The 15,943-nt window shown below is 42.9% G+C and overlaps 1 protein-coding gene across 1 annotated transcript; it reads right to left on the reverse strand.

Annotated features, from left to right (window-relative positions):
- Window positions 1-987: 987 nt before the first annotated feature.
- klhl36 (kelch-like family member 36) lies at window positions 988-15,676 on the reverse strand. The gene is made up of 7 exons (XM_031285514.2): window positions 15,323-15,676; window positions 13,874-13,996; window positions 9,862-10,083; window positions 8,536-8,841; window positions 7,230-7,454; window positions 5,791-5,948; window positions 988-3,586 (listed from the first exon to the last, which is right to left on the reverse strand). Exons 1-7 carry the CDS (start codon window positions 15,590-15,592, stop codon window positions 3,049-3,051), a joined length of 1,842 nt encoding a protein of 613 aa, XP_031141374.1. The 5' UTR covers window positions 15,593-15,676; the 3' UTR covers window positions 988-3,048.
- Window positions 15,677-15,943: the final 267 nt, after the last annotated feature.

Here is a 15,943-nt window from a genome sequence, read left to right on the forward strand (position 1 = left end):
ATCACGGTCTCCATCACCTAATTAATACTGTCCTTCACCACGGTCTCATCACCTAATTAATACTGTCCTTCACCACGGTCTCATCACCTAATTAATACTGTCCTTCACCACGGTCTCCATCACCTAATTAATACTGTCCTTCACCACGGTCTCATCACCTAATTAATACTGTCCTTCATCACGGTCTCATCACCTAATTAATACTGTCCTTCACCACGGTCTCCATCACCTAATTAATACTGTCCTTCATCACGGTCTCCATCACCTAATTAATACTGTCCTTCACCACGGTCTCCATCACCTAATTAATACTGTCCTTCATCACGGTCTCCATCACCTAATTAATACTGTCCTTCATCACGGTCTCATCACCTAATTAATACCGTCCTTCACCACGGTCTCCATCACCTAATTAATACTGTCCTTCGGCACGGTCTGCATGCTGACGCACCGGCCGACAACAGTGCTGCAGAGGGGGGAGACACGATGTAGCCCAGTTTTCCTCCCACTCAGGTCAGGTCAGGACCTCCACCCAGAGCTACGGGAGAAGCTAGAGAGGCAGAGCTTCCTCCCCACCCAATAAGGCTAATAAATTAATGATTCAAAAAACACAAATGCTTGATCAAGGGCCCGGCCCAGCCCGAGGATAGCGGCGGAAAATATCGGCCCGGCCCGGCCTGAGGGTCAGGTCGGGTCTGGTTCAGGCTCGGGCAGAGAATCTAAACTCTAGTTGTTACTATGGCTTCTGTGTGATCTGTGCCTTTACTATTATTATTGTTACCATTTCATTATCATCGCTCTGTTTTTCTTCTCTTCTATATTGTGTTTGTTTTCCTGTTTGTTCTGTAAAGTTGTGTCTTTAGAGGTTCTGACAGGTGAAATGGACTGGTATTTTCATACAATTTGCCATTACTGCCACCTGCTAGTGAGTGAGTTCTGTGTGAGTTGCTTGTATGGGAGAAAAGGGAAATATGTTGTGAAATGGTATGAAAGTTAAAATAGATTATATTCATACAATTAGCCTTTGTTGCCACAAAGTACATAATATGCTAATAAAACCACTGTAGATTGAGCACTGTGTAAAACGGTAACAGCTTGTTTTTTAAAAACGATGCATCTTAAAAATGACTCGTCCCTAGAATTTTTTTATGAATATAAAAGGTCCCTGGCACAGAAAAAGGTTGGGAACCGCTGCTGCAAAGCACTTTGGATCAACTGTGTTGTGTGTAAAATGCTTTATAGATAAAGTTGATTTGATTCAGCTTCCAAATGTGATCGTAATGAATGTGACCAACACATTTTGGGGCATTAATAAGCTCTGAAAAGTGACTTTTCTAATGTTTTCATGTTGTGAATAAAAAAAATATATGTTTGTGTTTACACAATCAATCAGATTCTTTTTAATGAAAGGCAATTTGACAGGTTAATACTTACAAATGCAAAGGCCAACAAAACATTCTGAAACATTCATGACATTTTTACAATAGTGAACATTATCATTTCCTTACATACACTCTCTGTATATGTGTTAAGGTAGGCAGTGCAGGATGGACCTTGAAAACGCACAAAACTACATGTGCTTTGGTTTCTAAAGGCCCTGACACACCAAGGCGACTGCTGGCCGTTGGTCCAAGTTGGGCCGGCGGCGTGGCTGTCGGCCGAACAGCCGATTCATCTGATTGGCTGTTCAGTTTGGAAACGAGAGTGAGGAAAACAAACAAACGACTGTGAGAGGCACACGGAAAACCAATGATCCCGAGTTCACCGTCAGCGAGGTATTCTGCTCTGGGCCTGCAAGTATCGTGTGTAACAGAGATAGACTATGCAAAGATGCAACAGACTGGGATAGACCAGATGAGCCTCTCAGCTGCATTTGTGTATAAGTGGGCATTCACAGCACCTGCGTCGGCCATCAGATGGTGCTGCAAAAACGCAGGTCTTTCCATTCATTTTGAATGCAGCGTACAGGCTGTGGCGGGGGGTGGTGGGGGTTGCCACAGGGGGGACATGCAAAAAAATGCAGCGGGCCTGCGGCAAAAAGTTGAGAACGACTCAACTTTTGGATAACCGCAACCCCACGTCACACTGCGGTAGCCAATCATGTAACGGCGATCAGACTTGTCAGTGTTTTGTGGCGGTGTGAGAGTCCCGTACAGGAAACAGGAAACATCACTGCCTCTATCGCTGCCACGAAAACATTTAAAAAAAATGTAGGTAAAAAAAAAAAACACAAGCACTGAACCGCCCAGGAGTGTAACAGCTGAATGTTTACCACACAACAAAGCACATTCGGATGGTCTCTTTTCTTTCTCTCTTTCTCTGTAAAATAAAGCTGCATTCAAGTGCAGTCGGTAACGTCGAGATCTATAAAAGATCAGACATAAAACAGCAAATATAAAGTCTACTTATTGGGGGGTTGACGAGCACAACAGGAGTTCACACAAATGAGCCGTTTCAGTGGCAGTCTCACACCGCCGCACCACCCTGCAGCAAATCGCCGGATCTCGGTTTCCTGGTGTGAAAGCAGCCGAAGTCCTGCAAAGCAGACTGACCCTTGGAGCTGGAATGAGGATTATGAGGGACTTCACTGATTTGTTTGGTGATGTGGCCTACCGCGACGGTCCCCTGACCCATATCTGACATATATATAAGTGTGTCTGTACAGTGTTCATGCTCAGGCATACAGTGTGTTACTCAACTGTAGGTCTTGTAGGAGATGTTCCACAAATTAAAGTAGAGTGAATTCTGTTTTCTTTCCCATTCCACTAACTAATCAGTGTCGGGTGTTCTTTACCAAAAAAAATAAAAAGTGGTAACCATTATTACCACTTCTCTTCCCTTTTTTGATGCTGCAGTCCCCCTGAGATTGTGAGAAAATGAATAGGGACCTAACAAAATATGTATCTTATATAAAAAAAAAATATTTTGTGTCAGAAATATGCATCAGGCTCTGTCTCAGCCAAAAGTCAGGCCCTGTATTTTTGGACAAGAAAAAGTCCCTCATCACAGCTACATAGGGTGTAATCTTCCTTTTATCCCTTTTCCCACCTAGTTCTTCTTCTCCGGAGAGGGTGATGACGGTGAGGGCTTCAAAGTGCACACACATGCTGAGGCCCCTGCGGTGCATTTCGGCAGGTCGGGTCCCCTGGACCATGAGCGCATGAAAGGGTCGTACACCTGAGTGGCTCTGGAGAACACCATACCCTCCCAGCTGTAGCCCCCGAGCACGTAGATCCTGCCTGCCCAGACTGCAAGCCCCGCCTCGCTGTTGGGCAGCAGTAGCTGTGACACCCGGGTCCACTGGCCGCTGCGTGGGTTGTAAGATTCCACTTGCAGGATGTCGAAGCGCTCAGTGGTGTCTGCGTTGTCATCGCTGCCCCCAATGGCGTAGATGAGGTGGTTAAGGGAGGCCATGCAATGCCAGCCCCGGGCCACAGACATGGGCTGTTGTTCCACCCACACCTCACCATACCGGGGTGGATTATAACTCAGGAAATCTCTGCGGTACGGGCCGATCTGATAGTCGTGACCGCCTGAGATGCAGACTACACCATGGTGGACCGTCCCAGCATGGGCATAAGTAGATCTAGAGAAGACAGGATTCAAAAAGCCAAATTTAGCACTGCAAAGAAACAATATTACAATGTGAAATAGTATTATATGATCTGCTTGCGCGCTTTCATTTCACACACATGCAGATCAGTTTCTTCTCCTGAAAATCTCTCCTTCCTGCTCAGCAAATCCTCCATCATAATAGCAATGGTCCAAGGACCAAACGCGCCTGGCTTTTAAAGGGAATGGGAGATGATCTCTGATTGGTTGATTGCATGTTACGCCCCAAAACACCCCTCTGATTAATGAAGACACTAAGTACAACCCTTTAGAACCATGCGCCCGGCACACGGACCAGGGCTCCAGACTAACTTTTTGCCTCGGTCGCACTGGTGCGCCTAACTTTTTTTATTTAGGTGCACCAGCACAACATTTAGGTGCACCCAAATTTTTCCTCGCATCGCCATTAATGTCACAATTTCAAGGTCACCTTTTTATCACGCTCCATATACATTCATATATATATTATGTCAATTATTTTAAACAAGAATAAGTAGTTGGTACATTTTTTTTTTATTTGAAGCACAATTATACTGTAGGCTACTCAAAGTCTTATAGCGGGTCCACCCCCTCTCTGTCCCATGCCCCCCCCTCGCTGTCAAATGCCCCTCAGATGGCCAACACCTGTAATTTGGCCTTCTTCCCCTTTGGTCTTGGCTAAACCAGCTGGCCATACTCCCTAGCATCAAAATTCTCCAAACTGGGCCCCCCCCTCCACACTGATTCTTATCAGATCTTCCACTAGTCCAGGACTAAAAATCATAGCTCTGTATTTTTCGGCTGAATGGCGATACACAATATATATCTCTATCTCTAATATATATATTTTTACAAAGTGGGCTAAATGTTCAGTTTTAAGTCAAAGCCACTTTTCACAAGCTCTTTTATTAAAATAGATGTGATTAAAATAAAATGCAAAGACAGGGTTTCCTGCCCAATTTGAAAATATACAGCTGCAACACATGTAAATTATCTGAAATAAATAGACTGGGATATATTTAAAAATATATATCTCTGAGAAAGCTCCTTCACTTGTTTTCAACAACAATAACAGAGCCAGATAGCCCAGTAGCTCATATAGGGACAGAGAGGGGGAGAGAGGGGGAGTACGATGGACTGAAGGTATGCTCCTCACAGAGTACGGTCCAGCACGGGTCGAATGCGCTTTGGCGGGTCAGCGGCGTTACATACGTCTTGTGTATGAAATGTCTGTATCGTCCCTGGCTGCGCTGCATTTTTATGAACTATGATAATGTGGCTGCGCGTCACATCTCTCGCCCAGGTCCAGCAGGCTCCGTCTCACGCTAATACTCAACCAACTGAAGTTAGTTCCATTTAATAACTTCTTCTGTGTTTTTCGCCGTGGCGGCCGCAATAACAGAGAGTTACCAGCAGAAACACTGGTACCAATACAGGTTTCTCTCTCATACTTAACTATATACAGCTGTGTTAATAACAATTACAACTGTAGACAAATGTCAGCAGTTTGGACCGGCGGTGCTGTGTCTGTCTGTATGTTGCAGATGAGCTGTGTGTGAGTGAATGGGGGGGCGGGGCTTCATGGAGGAGAGATCCAAACACAGGCACGGCTTTACAGAAGGAATGGGTCACGTAACGCAACATTAAACCATATTGATATAAACGACGTCGCTTCGTTAGTAGAGAGGCAGCGGATGCGAGGACGTTAGGTGCGACCTAGGAAAAATCTTAGTCGCACCCTTACAAATTTTGGTCGCATATCTAGAGGTCGCACTCTAGAGCCCTGCGGACCCTTTTTTCCACCGTCAAACTAGCAAAAGTGGACACGCCCTAAACGCACCTGCGCCAGGTGCTTCACGCCGTGCGCTTAGATCGTTAAAATAGGGCCCTAAATGTCTACAGCCATACTAAGCTAAGGCTGACAGGCCTTGGCCAATTGCAGCAGAATAAAAAAAAAAAAAAAAAAAAGATTAACACACACACACACACACACACACACACACACACACACACACACACACACACACACACACACACACACACAGTGTGGTACTACTATGGTAGTGCGATTTGAAAAGTCAGCAGTCATACAGGACGATACATCCATGGGGAACCACAAATGCCAAATCTCCTGGCAATCCAATCATGAGAAGAAGTTGCCCGTGAAGCAGCAGACCCAGTAGTAAAATGTGTTCCTACCTGGGCAGTCCTGCCACGTAGGACCAGCTGTCCTCAGCGGGACTGTAAATCTCCACAGAGGACAACGTTCCGGTGTCATTCCTCCCACCCACGGCGATCAGGCACTCTCCCACCGCCCCCAGGTAAAAATCCGCTCGCCGCTCGTTCATTGGAGCACCCTGGGAAAGCACCACAGTGTCAATGCGTCTGGTCTACGCAGAACAAAAGAGCAAATAATAGCAGCTGGAAGATTGGGAATCTTCTTTTACTCTGATGCTTTCTCAGATAACTTTAGTTTGGTGTGGTGGTATTTGTGTCACAGAACATAAAATACGAATTACACTGAAGAAATACAAAAATACATGTGAGAGTGAGGTAGAAACCTGCAACGGCTTATTCAAAAACCACAACCAAAAGAAAATACACAAATGTAGACATACAAAATCAAAAATACAAGTAAAATAAATAAAAGTGTTAGTGGGCAAAAGTTTCATAAACAATGTAATAAAGAGAATACATGTAGAGAAACAGAAATAATTTACATTACATTTACAGTACAAACAAAGAGGTTTCCCCAAAATCACACAGTTAAGACAGCAGGGCATTTCTTCTATTTTTTGTGCGCCTTTTAACGTTTTTGTCTCTTTTTTCAAAGTTCTTTTGTCAATTTCTTTTTTCAAATGTTAAAACATTAAATGAAACACCCAAATTCAATGAAAGTAGTGGACTGATCATTTATTTTCCCCGTGAAGAGCGTTGTAGGAACCAGCCACGTTACTCATTTTTGAAAATTTGGTTGAAAGAAACCCAAATTCCTGATATAGAAACTCTTTGAAAATGGGTCAGATCTGATCCAAGGACAACATTTATCGGTAACACTTTACTTGAAGGTATCTACATAAGAGTGAAATGACACTGTCATGAACACATGACACAGTCATGACACATGAATCCTAACTCTAACCATAACCATAATCATAACTTGTCATGACAAAAACCGAATGACACTTACTAAAAGAAGCGTTATGGCATAAACGTTTTATGACTTGTTTATAATGTTTATGACACATTCATGACCTGCAAGTAAAGTGTAATCCATTTATCATTTAACATTAATCAACATTTCTGTAAATGCACCAGTGTTAGCCAGGCGGCTTAATTTCAACTCTAGTCCTAGTAACCTAGTATGCATGAGTTTATGGTGGGAGGAAACCAGAGCACCCAGAGGAAACCCACGCAAACACGGGGAGAACATGCAAATTTCCACACAGAAAGGCCCTGCCCTGGACCGGGGATCGAACTCTGCAGCGCCAACTCGCTGTGAAGTGCCAGAAGTGCTAACCACTGAGCCAACGTGCCGCCTTAAAAAGCTTGCCGACCCCTGCTATACTGTATACACTTCATTTGTAAACTGAGAAGTATTTGACAAGGAGAATGGAAGTGGCTCTTTGGTACAGTACCGTGGTCCACTGGTTGTGGCGGGGGTCGTATCTGTGCAGGTTACAGGCAGCGTCTCCACCGTTGTCCCTGGACAAGCTGCCCCCAGCAGTGAAGATGAAGCCCCCCAGCACTGCCAGGCGGTGGTGGCTCCGCTGGGACGGCAGCGCAGTTTCCACCACCCATTTTTTCGTTTCAACATCCAGCCAGCAAACATTGGCGCTTAGCTCCTCTCCACGTTCTGACACCTCGGGTAGTAAAGGGAGGAGGTTACAGGAATCCATGTTAGGTAGGGATGAAACGATACTCTCATCTCACGATTCGATGCAGTTTACGATTTTAGGTTTGAGATTTGACTTTCTCACAATTTGGTCCAATTCAGGCACTGATTAGGGCTATAATATCTTAAACAAAAAGTGCTGTGACAGAAAATATTTATTTCTTTAGAATTGAGAACAAATATTCTAGATGAACACATTTTCTAGAAAATAAATAAAGAATGTAAATGTTACATTTTGATACCTCTAAAAATCAAAGGTGCCCTGCCACATCTATTTCATTACTTTGTGGTAATGTCTGAAGTTCTACCATGGACTCTGTAACATTTTTTGTGGAAAAAATGCCTTGGTTACCTTGTTTCAAGCCATTCTAGCGTGGTATAGAAAGCCTGCAGGAAGACTCAGCTCGATTTGTGCCAGTTCTCATTAATATTCAACGAGCTAAGCTGCTTGACTCTGATTGGCTAACAGCTAGCCAATGAGAGCCTGGCTATCAGCATCCCTTACCCAGCGCAACTGGGCGAGCTCATGAATAGTAATGAGCTCAGGCAACACCACATCAGACTGACCAGCTTTTGTAATTGGCCTGATTTCTCCTCTTATTTCTGTTCAGTGGCTAGAGCTGACAGAGGAGGTAGCAGTTCATTTTCACATTCACCACATAACACAAACACATATGGACCTAACAGATTTCAAAAAATGCAAGTAAAAATGGTTTTGTGTGGCAGGGCACCTTTAAGTCATCATTATTATCAAAGTAGCGCATTGCCAGACCTTCCTCCACAGCGCTGCGGAGGAGGGCTAGTCCACACAGCATTCTAGGATGGGAGAAAACGTACACCTTCCACCAAAACAAGTTCCTTCCTGAGACTATTTTGCCGAGGCACCTTTGCTGCCTCCGCCACTTAGTGCTGCCCAAGATGATTGTGATTGGTTTAAAGAAATGCCAATAAACCAGAGCACGTTTTTCTCCCAGCCCAGAATGCTGTGTAGATTAGCTAGCAATGCGAGACTATCATCAAAGTGATCGGTCACCATCACACATGGGTACCTCTCCTCCAATCAGCAGTAGGCGCTCCACACCTCCCCTCGGCGCGGTGCGTCCTGTTTGCAGGAGCGGCTGGGCGCTGGGCCTGGCGTGATATGCCACAGCCTCCTCCAGCAGGGCCTCGCAGCTGGCATCCTCCCTCAGCAGGGCTCGCACCGCTGGCAGCACTCGGCCCACCAGGTCCTCTGCTGGCACCAGAGGGAGGCGGATGTGGGAGAGGAGCTGTGCGGCGTAGGCGGTCCGCTTAGGAGTCTGGCTGAGCCACTGCAGGGTGGCCTGGAGAAGCGCCTCCTCGCTGTCATGCTGAACCTGAAGATGACGAGAGGAGCTCAGATATTTATCGTAGATATCTGTATTTATATTCTAACAAGAATAAACATTTTAGATATCTGCAATAGGATTCTTACTAGAAAAAAACTCCAATTCCAAATATCCGTTATGTAATTTTGAATATCTAAACATTTTGACTAGTACTAGCCTTGCATTGCCAGACCTTCCTCTACAGCACTGCATAGGAGGGTCTGGCTAGTCCACACAACTTTCCGGGATGAAAGAAAAACGAGCGCTTTATTGGCATTTCTTTAAACCAATCACAATCATCTTGGGCGGTGCAGTCTCAGGAAGGAACTTGTTTTGGTGGAACATGTGGACGTTCAAAAGTAGTTTTAGTCGTGCAACAGAAAACTCAGATTGGACAGATAGTCTAGCTAGCTGTCTGGATTTACCCTGCAGAGATCTGAGGAGCAGTTAACCATAGTCCTCACAAATCCACCAGAGGTTAGAACGCTGACACAGAGAAAGAGGAAGGGGACGGACATCCGGCCGAAAAGGACATTGGCGGCATCGGAGCAATCCCAGAAGTTGAACGTCGTGGATATAGACTAGACTAGTACAAATGTAATTACAGATATCCATACTTGGCATTAAGACTAGATTTGATTTATGACTAGAAACAATGCAATTACACATATCCACAAATGTATTGAGGATATAAGTTTTTCATTTTGAATATCTGAAATAAAAAAAGAAATAAAAAATTGCTACTAGTAAGAACGTTATTGTGGATATCTTTAATTACCATTCTGACTAGTGAGAATATGATTTTGACAAGGAGAAATGCTATTATGGATATCTAAAAGCTAATTATAGATAAGAGTGTGGTTTGATTAAATGTTAAAACGGCATGCCCCCTAACCCCATATCTAAGCCCTTTTCCCCAAACGATGCAGATGCCATGTTGTGTCCAGGTGAGATTGTTTTGTTAACCGCTGTTTCCGTGGTCAAGAATAAATGTTCAATGTCAACACATAAACAACGTAGAGTAATTACCTGGCCACTGGAGAGGTAGGATGTGAGTTTGTGCAAAGGAATGCTGTGAAGGAAATCGGGGGTGAAAGAGAGCGTAGCAAAGCACGTGAGGATGAAGTTGTCGATGCAGGTCTCGAGTGGCTTCAGGCTGTAGAGCAGCGCCAGCTCCTGCAGGTGCAGGTAGTTGTCTTCCCTCAGCTCCGTCTCCAGGTACTGGCAGCAGACATCCACCACTCGACACACCTGAACAGCAGCAGGTCTTTTTAATAATTAAAAACCTTTGTTTCCATCATAATATATAGTTATTTTAATCTCCTAACAATTTAAAGGGTAACACTTTATTTTAACCTCTGTTATTAAGCATTTATAAGCACTATAGAAACTATGCATAAATGCACTGTAACACACTATGTCTGGTTATAAACAGGGCATTTTTTAAACGTCTTTGTAAACAACTATAACTCATCCTATCAATAGGGCCGGGTATTGCCAAAAAGATTCAAATACCAGTGCTGATACAGATACCGTGACTTTAATACCAATTTTACAAAATCCATTTGAACCAAAATAAATCACACCTATGAAGCATTCTAAAGGTAGAATATGTAGTGAGTATCGGCTCACTGTAAACACACAGTGCTGAAGGTTGGCCCCTCTTCCCCAGGACTCATAACCACTATAGGATTTGTATAGCATTGTATACTAATTATATTAAATTGTAATGTATCATATTGTATCATCTGTAATTGTTTTGTAATGTAGTATTTTATAAGCGATCTGTACAGTGTAGATTCTACATGACAGCTATTAGAGGATGGGTACCCGACCCGAGCCCGACGGGACCTGACGGGACCCGACGGGACCCGACGGGCCAGGCCGGGTTCGGACAGATATTTAGAAATGATGTTCGGGTTCTGGTCGGGCACGGTCATGTCAGCGCGATAAGGCATTGAACATTTTAAATTAAAAAAAAGCTTATTATGTAGGTAGCCAATTGGCTTGTTTCACTTGATGCAAAGGTTCGTTTTTGACATTAAAATTAATTTCAAATATTACTCTAACATCCGTCTTCCTGTGTGCGGAAATTTGTTTATGTAGACGTGACAACGAAACACGTGCATATTAGGCTACATGGCAGCGGGTGTAGCAGTGAGCGCAACTTCAGCGCTGCTGGCAGGACCATCGAGCAGAGGAGGACAGCCTTGAAGCCATCCACCGTTGAGACAATGCTTTTTCTGCATAAGAACATGGATTAGCCTAAACTTTGATGGATGGATTATCAAAATAGAGCCCATGTTGCAGTTTAGTAGCCTATACAGTTTTCGAGGAAAATGGTAAGAGTGATTTTCATTTCAATAAGTTGAATTTGTGTTACGTTAATGTTATTTTGCTGGGGACACTTTTGAATTTCATTAAGAGGCCTATAGGCCCACAGAACCTCTTGTGTGAATTTTTTGGATTTTGTTCTGTTAGCTTGGACCATTTTTGGTAGGCCTATGTTAATTTAATTTCAATTGGCTATATGATTGGGCCTCTGTGTTAACGTGCGCTTGTTGCCCATGTGAGCTGATGACCTCATCTGTTGACATTTCCCAATGTCTTCCTACAGCTGCTTAATAAAAGCTTTCCACACAAACAAACGCACGTGTCATTAGTATGAGAAAAAATTTTTTTAGAACATTTTTTAGTTAAAGATTTTAACTGTGTCGGGCTCGGACAGAAATATCTTAATGCCTGTCGGGCTCGGCCGGGCTTGGACAGAAACTGCAGCCCAATCCGCACTCTAATACCTATGTCTTTAACATGTGATATGTATATGAATTTTCTGTAAACTGCATTGGCAACATGTTTTATTTTTGTTCATGCCAATAAAGCAAATTGAATTGAATTGCCAAAGCGAGCGGTTGGCAATGAGAACGCCGTTATTGGCTGGGAGTTACACACCCACGTAGGGCCCAAAGGCTCTTTGTTGACACCCACAAACTCAGCAAAATAAAAATAAAAGAGAAAATCCAGGCAGAGGACAGGGTCCCTGCAGATACAGACACCACCACACATGAAGCATAGTTTAAGTTCTGGCAGGTCACTGAGTCAAGCTCGGCCATTATCTCAGCTCACAGCTGACAGTTCCTAAGCCAGCACACCAGCTGATGGCTCAGCTGATTCCCTCTTTTGATTGGATTTCCGAATAGCGCTTTTCCCAGCCTACCTTGCTGCATCTCTGCTAGCGCTTACAACCCTCCTCCACCCCGGCTCCTCCTTTTAAATTCATGTTGTCTGACTTAACCAATGTCGTGTCTCTGTCATTGATGCTGCTCTGTTCTGTACCCTACAGGGATCCTGAACTGCTGCTCTCCCCACTTAAGGCTTTCCACGTATGCACATGGAAGTGCGGGGAGGCCCCAGAACAGAGCCATACCACCAAATACAAATTGCAGATGAATGAATCTATTTTGACAAAGTGGTCCTGACTGAAATTCCTACTGGGTGATAAGTGATAATTGAGAGGGATTACTATTGTATTAGTCTATACATTGTTTCTTTTGAGGAAAGCATTGCATAGTATACCTTTAAGTGGCATATAAAAAGTTAACGAATCATTTGATAACACTGTATAACATATGTTTCAGTAGTTTTAAATACACTGTAAACTAGGGCTGGGTGTCGTTCAAAGTAACATAGTGTTCTTCCTGCATGCCTCTACTACATGTAGACAGCCAAGCATTATTAGATCACGGTAGAAGCATGCTGCATGCTTATTGGCTCACTGACGCTGATGAGATTTACTCCTTAGGACAAGGCGTTTTTCGATGGAGGCGATTTGGTCGGTGCCTAAAAAGTACTAAGAGACAAGCAAGCAGTAGGAAGGTACCCAGCCCTACTGTAACCAGTTGAATATGTGTACAAATAGTTGTTAAAGGCTTCATAATACACAGTAAAATAACTATCATACAATTGTTATTCATTACAAAATATTTTAAATGCAAAGGATTTGTACATTATGTGCATAAATAAATGCTAAATAATACAATTGAAAGAATATAACTAACAAAGTCTCCCTCTAGAATGAATGAGCAACACTTCCTCTAACTTCACTTGCCACTACCAACCTTGCCCACATTTTACACCGGAATTTTTTGTCCCTTTTTGGTTTTCTTTTTATTACAACACTGCACAATATCTACAGTAGCTGATTCCATTTTGTTGAAACTGGGGAAGGTGATGCATTCTCACCACTTACTTTTGGCCTATAGCTGAGCCAAAACCCGTTTGTCCTTCTGTCTTTCACATACAGTGTAATCTCGCATACCCAGACATATCTCCACAGTGCTGTGTCAGCGCTGGAGAATGGTCTGGCTACATCGCTTATCATTCTGGGAAAGGGGAAAAGAAACCTTCTGGCTGTTTGCATTCCTTTACTCGAGGCCCGCGGGCCAAATCCGGCCCCTCGCAAATTTTGATACAGCCCGCATATCAATTTAAGTTCACCATGGATGTTGAAAAACTGTTTTTCAAACTGCAATAATTTGGCAGATTTTCTAACTTTTAGAAATTGCCACAGAACCGGAGAGTTTTTTTTTAATATTCAGGCTGTGAAACAGGGTGTTGTGAATGTGGAAGCCTACTTTAAAAATGTTTTCATGTTTTGCTTAATGTGCTAAATTCTATCATGGTTAAGGAACTTTTTTTCTGACTTTTTTAGCAATTATTTTCACCAAACAGTAAGTGAGAAGACTATACAAGATACACAATAATACAGTCAAAAAGATTTGACTTTTTTGATTAAATAAAAGCATGTCAATAAACTCTACATGTCTGGCCCTTGATGTGATTCTCATTTTCCAGTGTGGCCCTCAGTGAAGTTGAGTTTGACGGATGCAGCAACGGTGCCCTTGCAAAATAGAAAGTGGATATCCGGCAAGTGGGAGACACACCAGATGTCAGGCTTTATCCCAGCACCGTACATCTGAAAGATATCTATCTATCTATCTATCTATCTATCTATCTATCTATCTATCTATTAGTTTCTAACCTGCAGATGGTGGGCAGCTTCCAGCACACGTTCAATGTTTTCTTCATCCAATGGCAGCTCTCCGGTGTACAGGAAGTCCACTACAGTGTTCAGACCGGTGTAGGACATGCCAACCAGCTCCACCTGCAAACGGGAAGACAACAATGGAGGTAAATCAGGAGTGGGACATATGATAATGTCTGGTTACTCCATCCCACTACACATTTATCACAGCAAATGAGCTATCTTAACCCTCATGTTTTCCTCGGGTCAAATTTGACCCATTTTTAAAGTTTTTTATATCAGAAAATATGGTTTAGTTTAGTTTAGTTTATTTATGGAAGGGGACAGCGCAATTTAATAAAACACATGATTTCCCATGGGTTAAAAAAGCCAGAATTAGCCAAAAGGCTATTTTTCATCTGTAGTCCCCTGCCTTCAATGTTAAAAACGGCTTTTTAAAATACAAAAAAACAACACAAGCAAAACAAAACTTAGCATAACGCGTCACAGAGACAGAAAACAAAACAAAGTACAACACATAACTTAGCATAAAACAAGACACAACGGAAAAACAGAAAAATATACAACAAGGCAACACAACACGGTATAAAGTGAAAAAAAAATATGAATTAGAACAGACACAGCCATTAAGAACAATAAAAACAGTATTAAACTAGGGGGAAACAATAAGTAAAATTCATATATGTTGACTCAAACTAACAGTAAAATAAATAGTGTTAGTGCTGACATGTATATGTATTGACCATCCAGTGTTTTAGCTGCTTAGTAAAAGACGTATATGTGTTTAACTGTCTGATGTGGTTTGGGATTGAGTTCCACTCTCTTGACCCTCTGATGGACCAGGCTGACTGACTAAAAGAACTTTTCCACAGCGGAATAACACAGTCTCCTCTTGAGGATCCCCTTGTGACTCGTGCTGTATCTGATCTTCTGTTGATATAGGCTCCAAGTGGCGGTGGAGCTAGGTTGTGAGTGACTTTATATATCAGACATACGTTTACATATTTCATTAGGTCTTCCCAGCTTAAAAGCTGGTACTTCTTCAAAATTAAGCAGTAAGTATGGGACGTCAAAATAAGCGCCAAAAATGTAAAAAAAAAACAACAAAAAAACAACAAAATGTTGGAATAGCAACAAACAATGGTGGGGGGTCTGGGTGTCCTCCCCGAGGAAAATCTTGAGCGTCAAAGACTTCATTTCCTGCATTCTGACACACTTTTATGCACCAGTTCATGGTGGAAATACCTTTATTTAGCATAGATTTTCTAAATTTTCTGCTTTCGGTCTGGTTTGCTGGAAATGGATGTGATGTCGTCGTTGCCGTCAGCGGTACCGTAAAAATCACAATACATACGTGAATCGATTTAGCTCCCATTGTTCAAATGATCTATAGAGTTCCCTGATATTCCCCAGTGTAGAAACATTTCTTTGCGTCATGCTATGTACCTCCTCCTGGCGTTGCTCCCTCATGCCCAAGGTGAACATGGCGTGGAAGTATGGGCTTGAGAGGGCCAGCAGGGCTCGGTGAGCAGGGATCCGCTGCTTGTCAGCCACCAGCACCACATCACAGAAGTGGCTGTGCTGCCGCTGCTTGTTGAGGCCCCGCAACACCTCCACACCTTGATCCACAAAGTGGAACACCTGCCAGCACAACACGTCTGTTGGAGGTCTTGGGAGAGCTTTTTTTACTCTCTCCAAAGGGTTATAATTTGACATCCTGCACTGCTAAAACTTAAATTTCTAGTCCTAGTTCTATTATCTTTACTGTTACTATAAGAAGTATAAGTATCTGTATCAGTGTCTCTGTGTCCCATCTGGCAATTGAAGTCTGAAAAAGGTAATAAATTGCAATATATCGCAATAAGTTTAAAATCTCAATAATATCGAGGGGCCTCTGGTGATTCCCACCCCCATAGTCTTCCTGCATTTGAAGGGATAAAATAAAATAAAAAATGTAAATATATCACTGGTCATTCTACAATTTTCTACAGACTTAAACTCATGCCATCAGACAGAATAATTTGAAAGATTGTCAAAATAAGACAACAATTCTACCCATAGGGGCAT

The sequence above is a fragment of the Sander lucioperca genome, chromosome 7, assembly GCF_008315115.2.
Source record: "Sander lucioperca isolate FBNREF2018 chromosome 7, SLUC_FBN_1.2, whole genome shotgun sequence".
Classification (NCBI taxonomy): Eukaryota; Metazoa; Chordata; class Actinopteri; order Perciformes; family Percidae; genus Sander; species Sander lucioperca.

Coding starts and splice junctions, on each gene's coding strand:
- klhl36 (XM_031285514.2), bottom strand. CDS start 15,592: ATGTCAAATTATAACCCTTTGGAGAGAGTAAAAAAAGCTCTCCCAAGA. Junction 8,842..9,861: donor CCTACCTCTCCAGTGGCCAG/GTAATTACTCTA, acceptor CGTCATCTTCAG/GTTCAGCATGACAGCGAGGA. Junction 7,455..8,535: donor TACTGCTGATTGGAGGAGAG/GTACCCATGTGT, acceptor TTACTACCCGAG/GTGTCAGAACGTGGAGAGGA.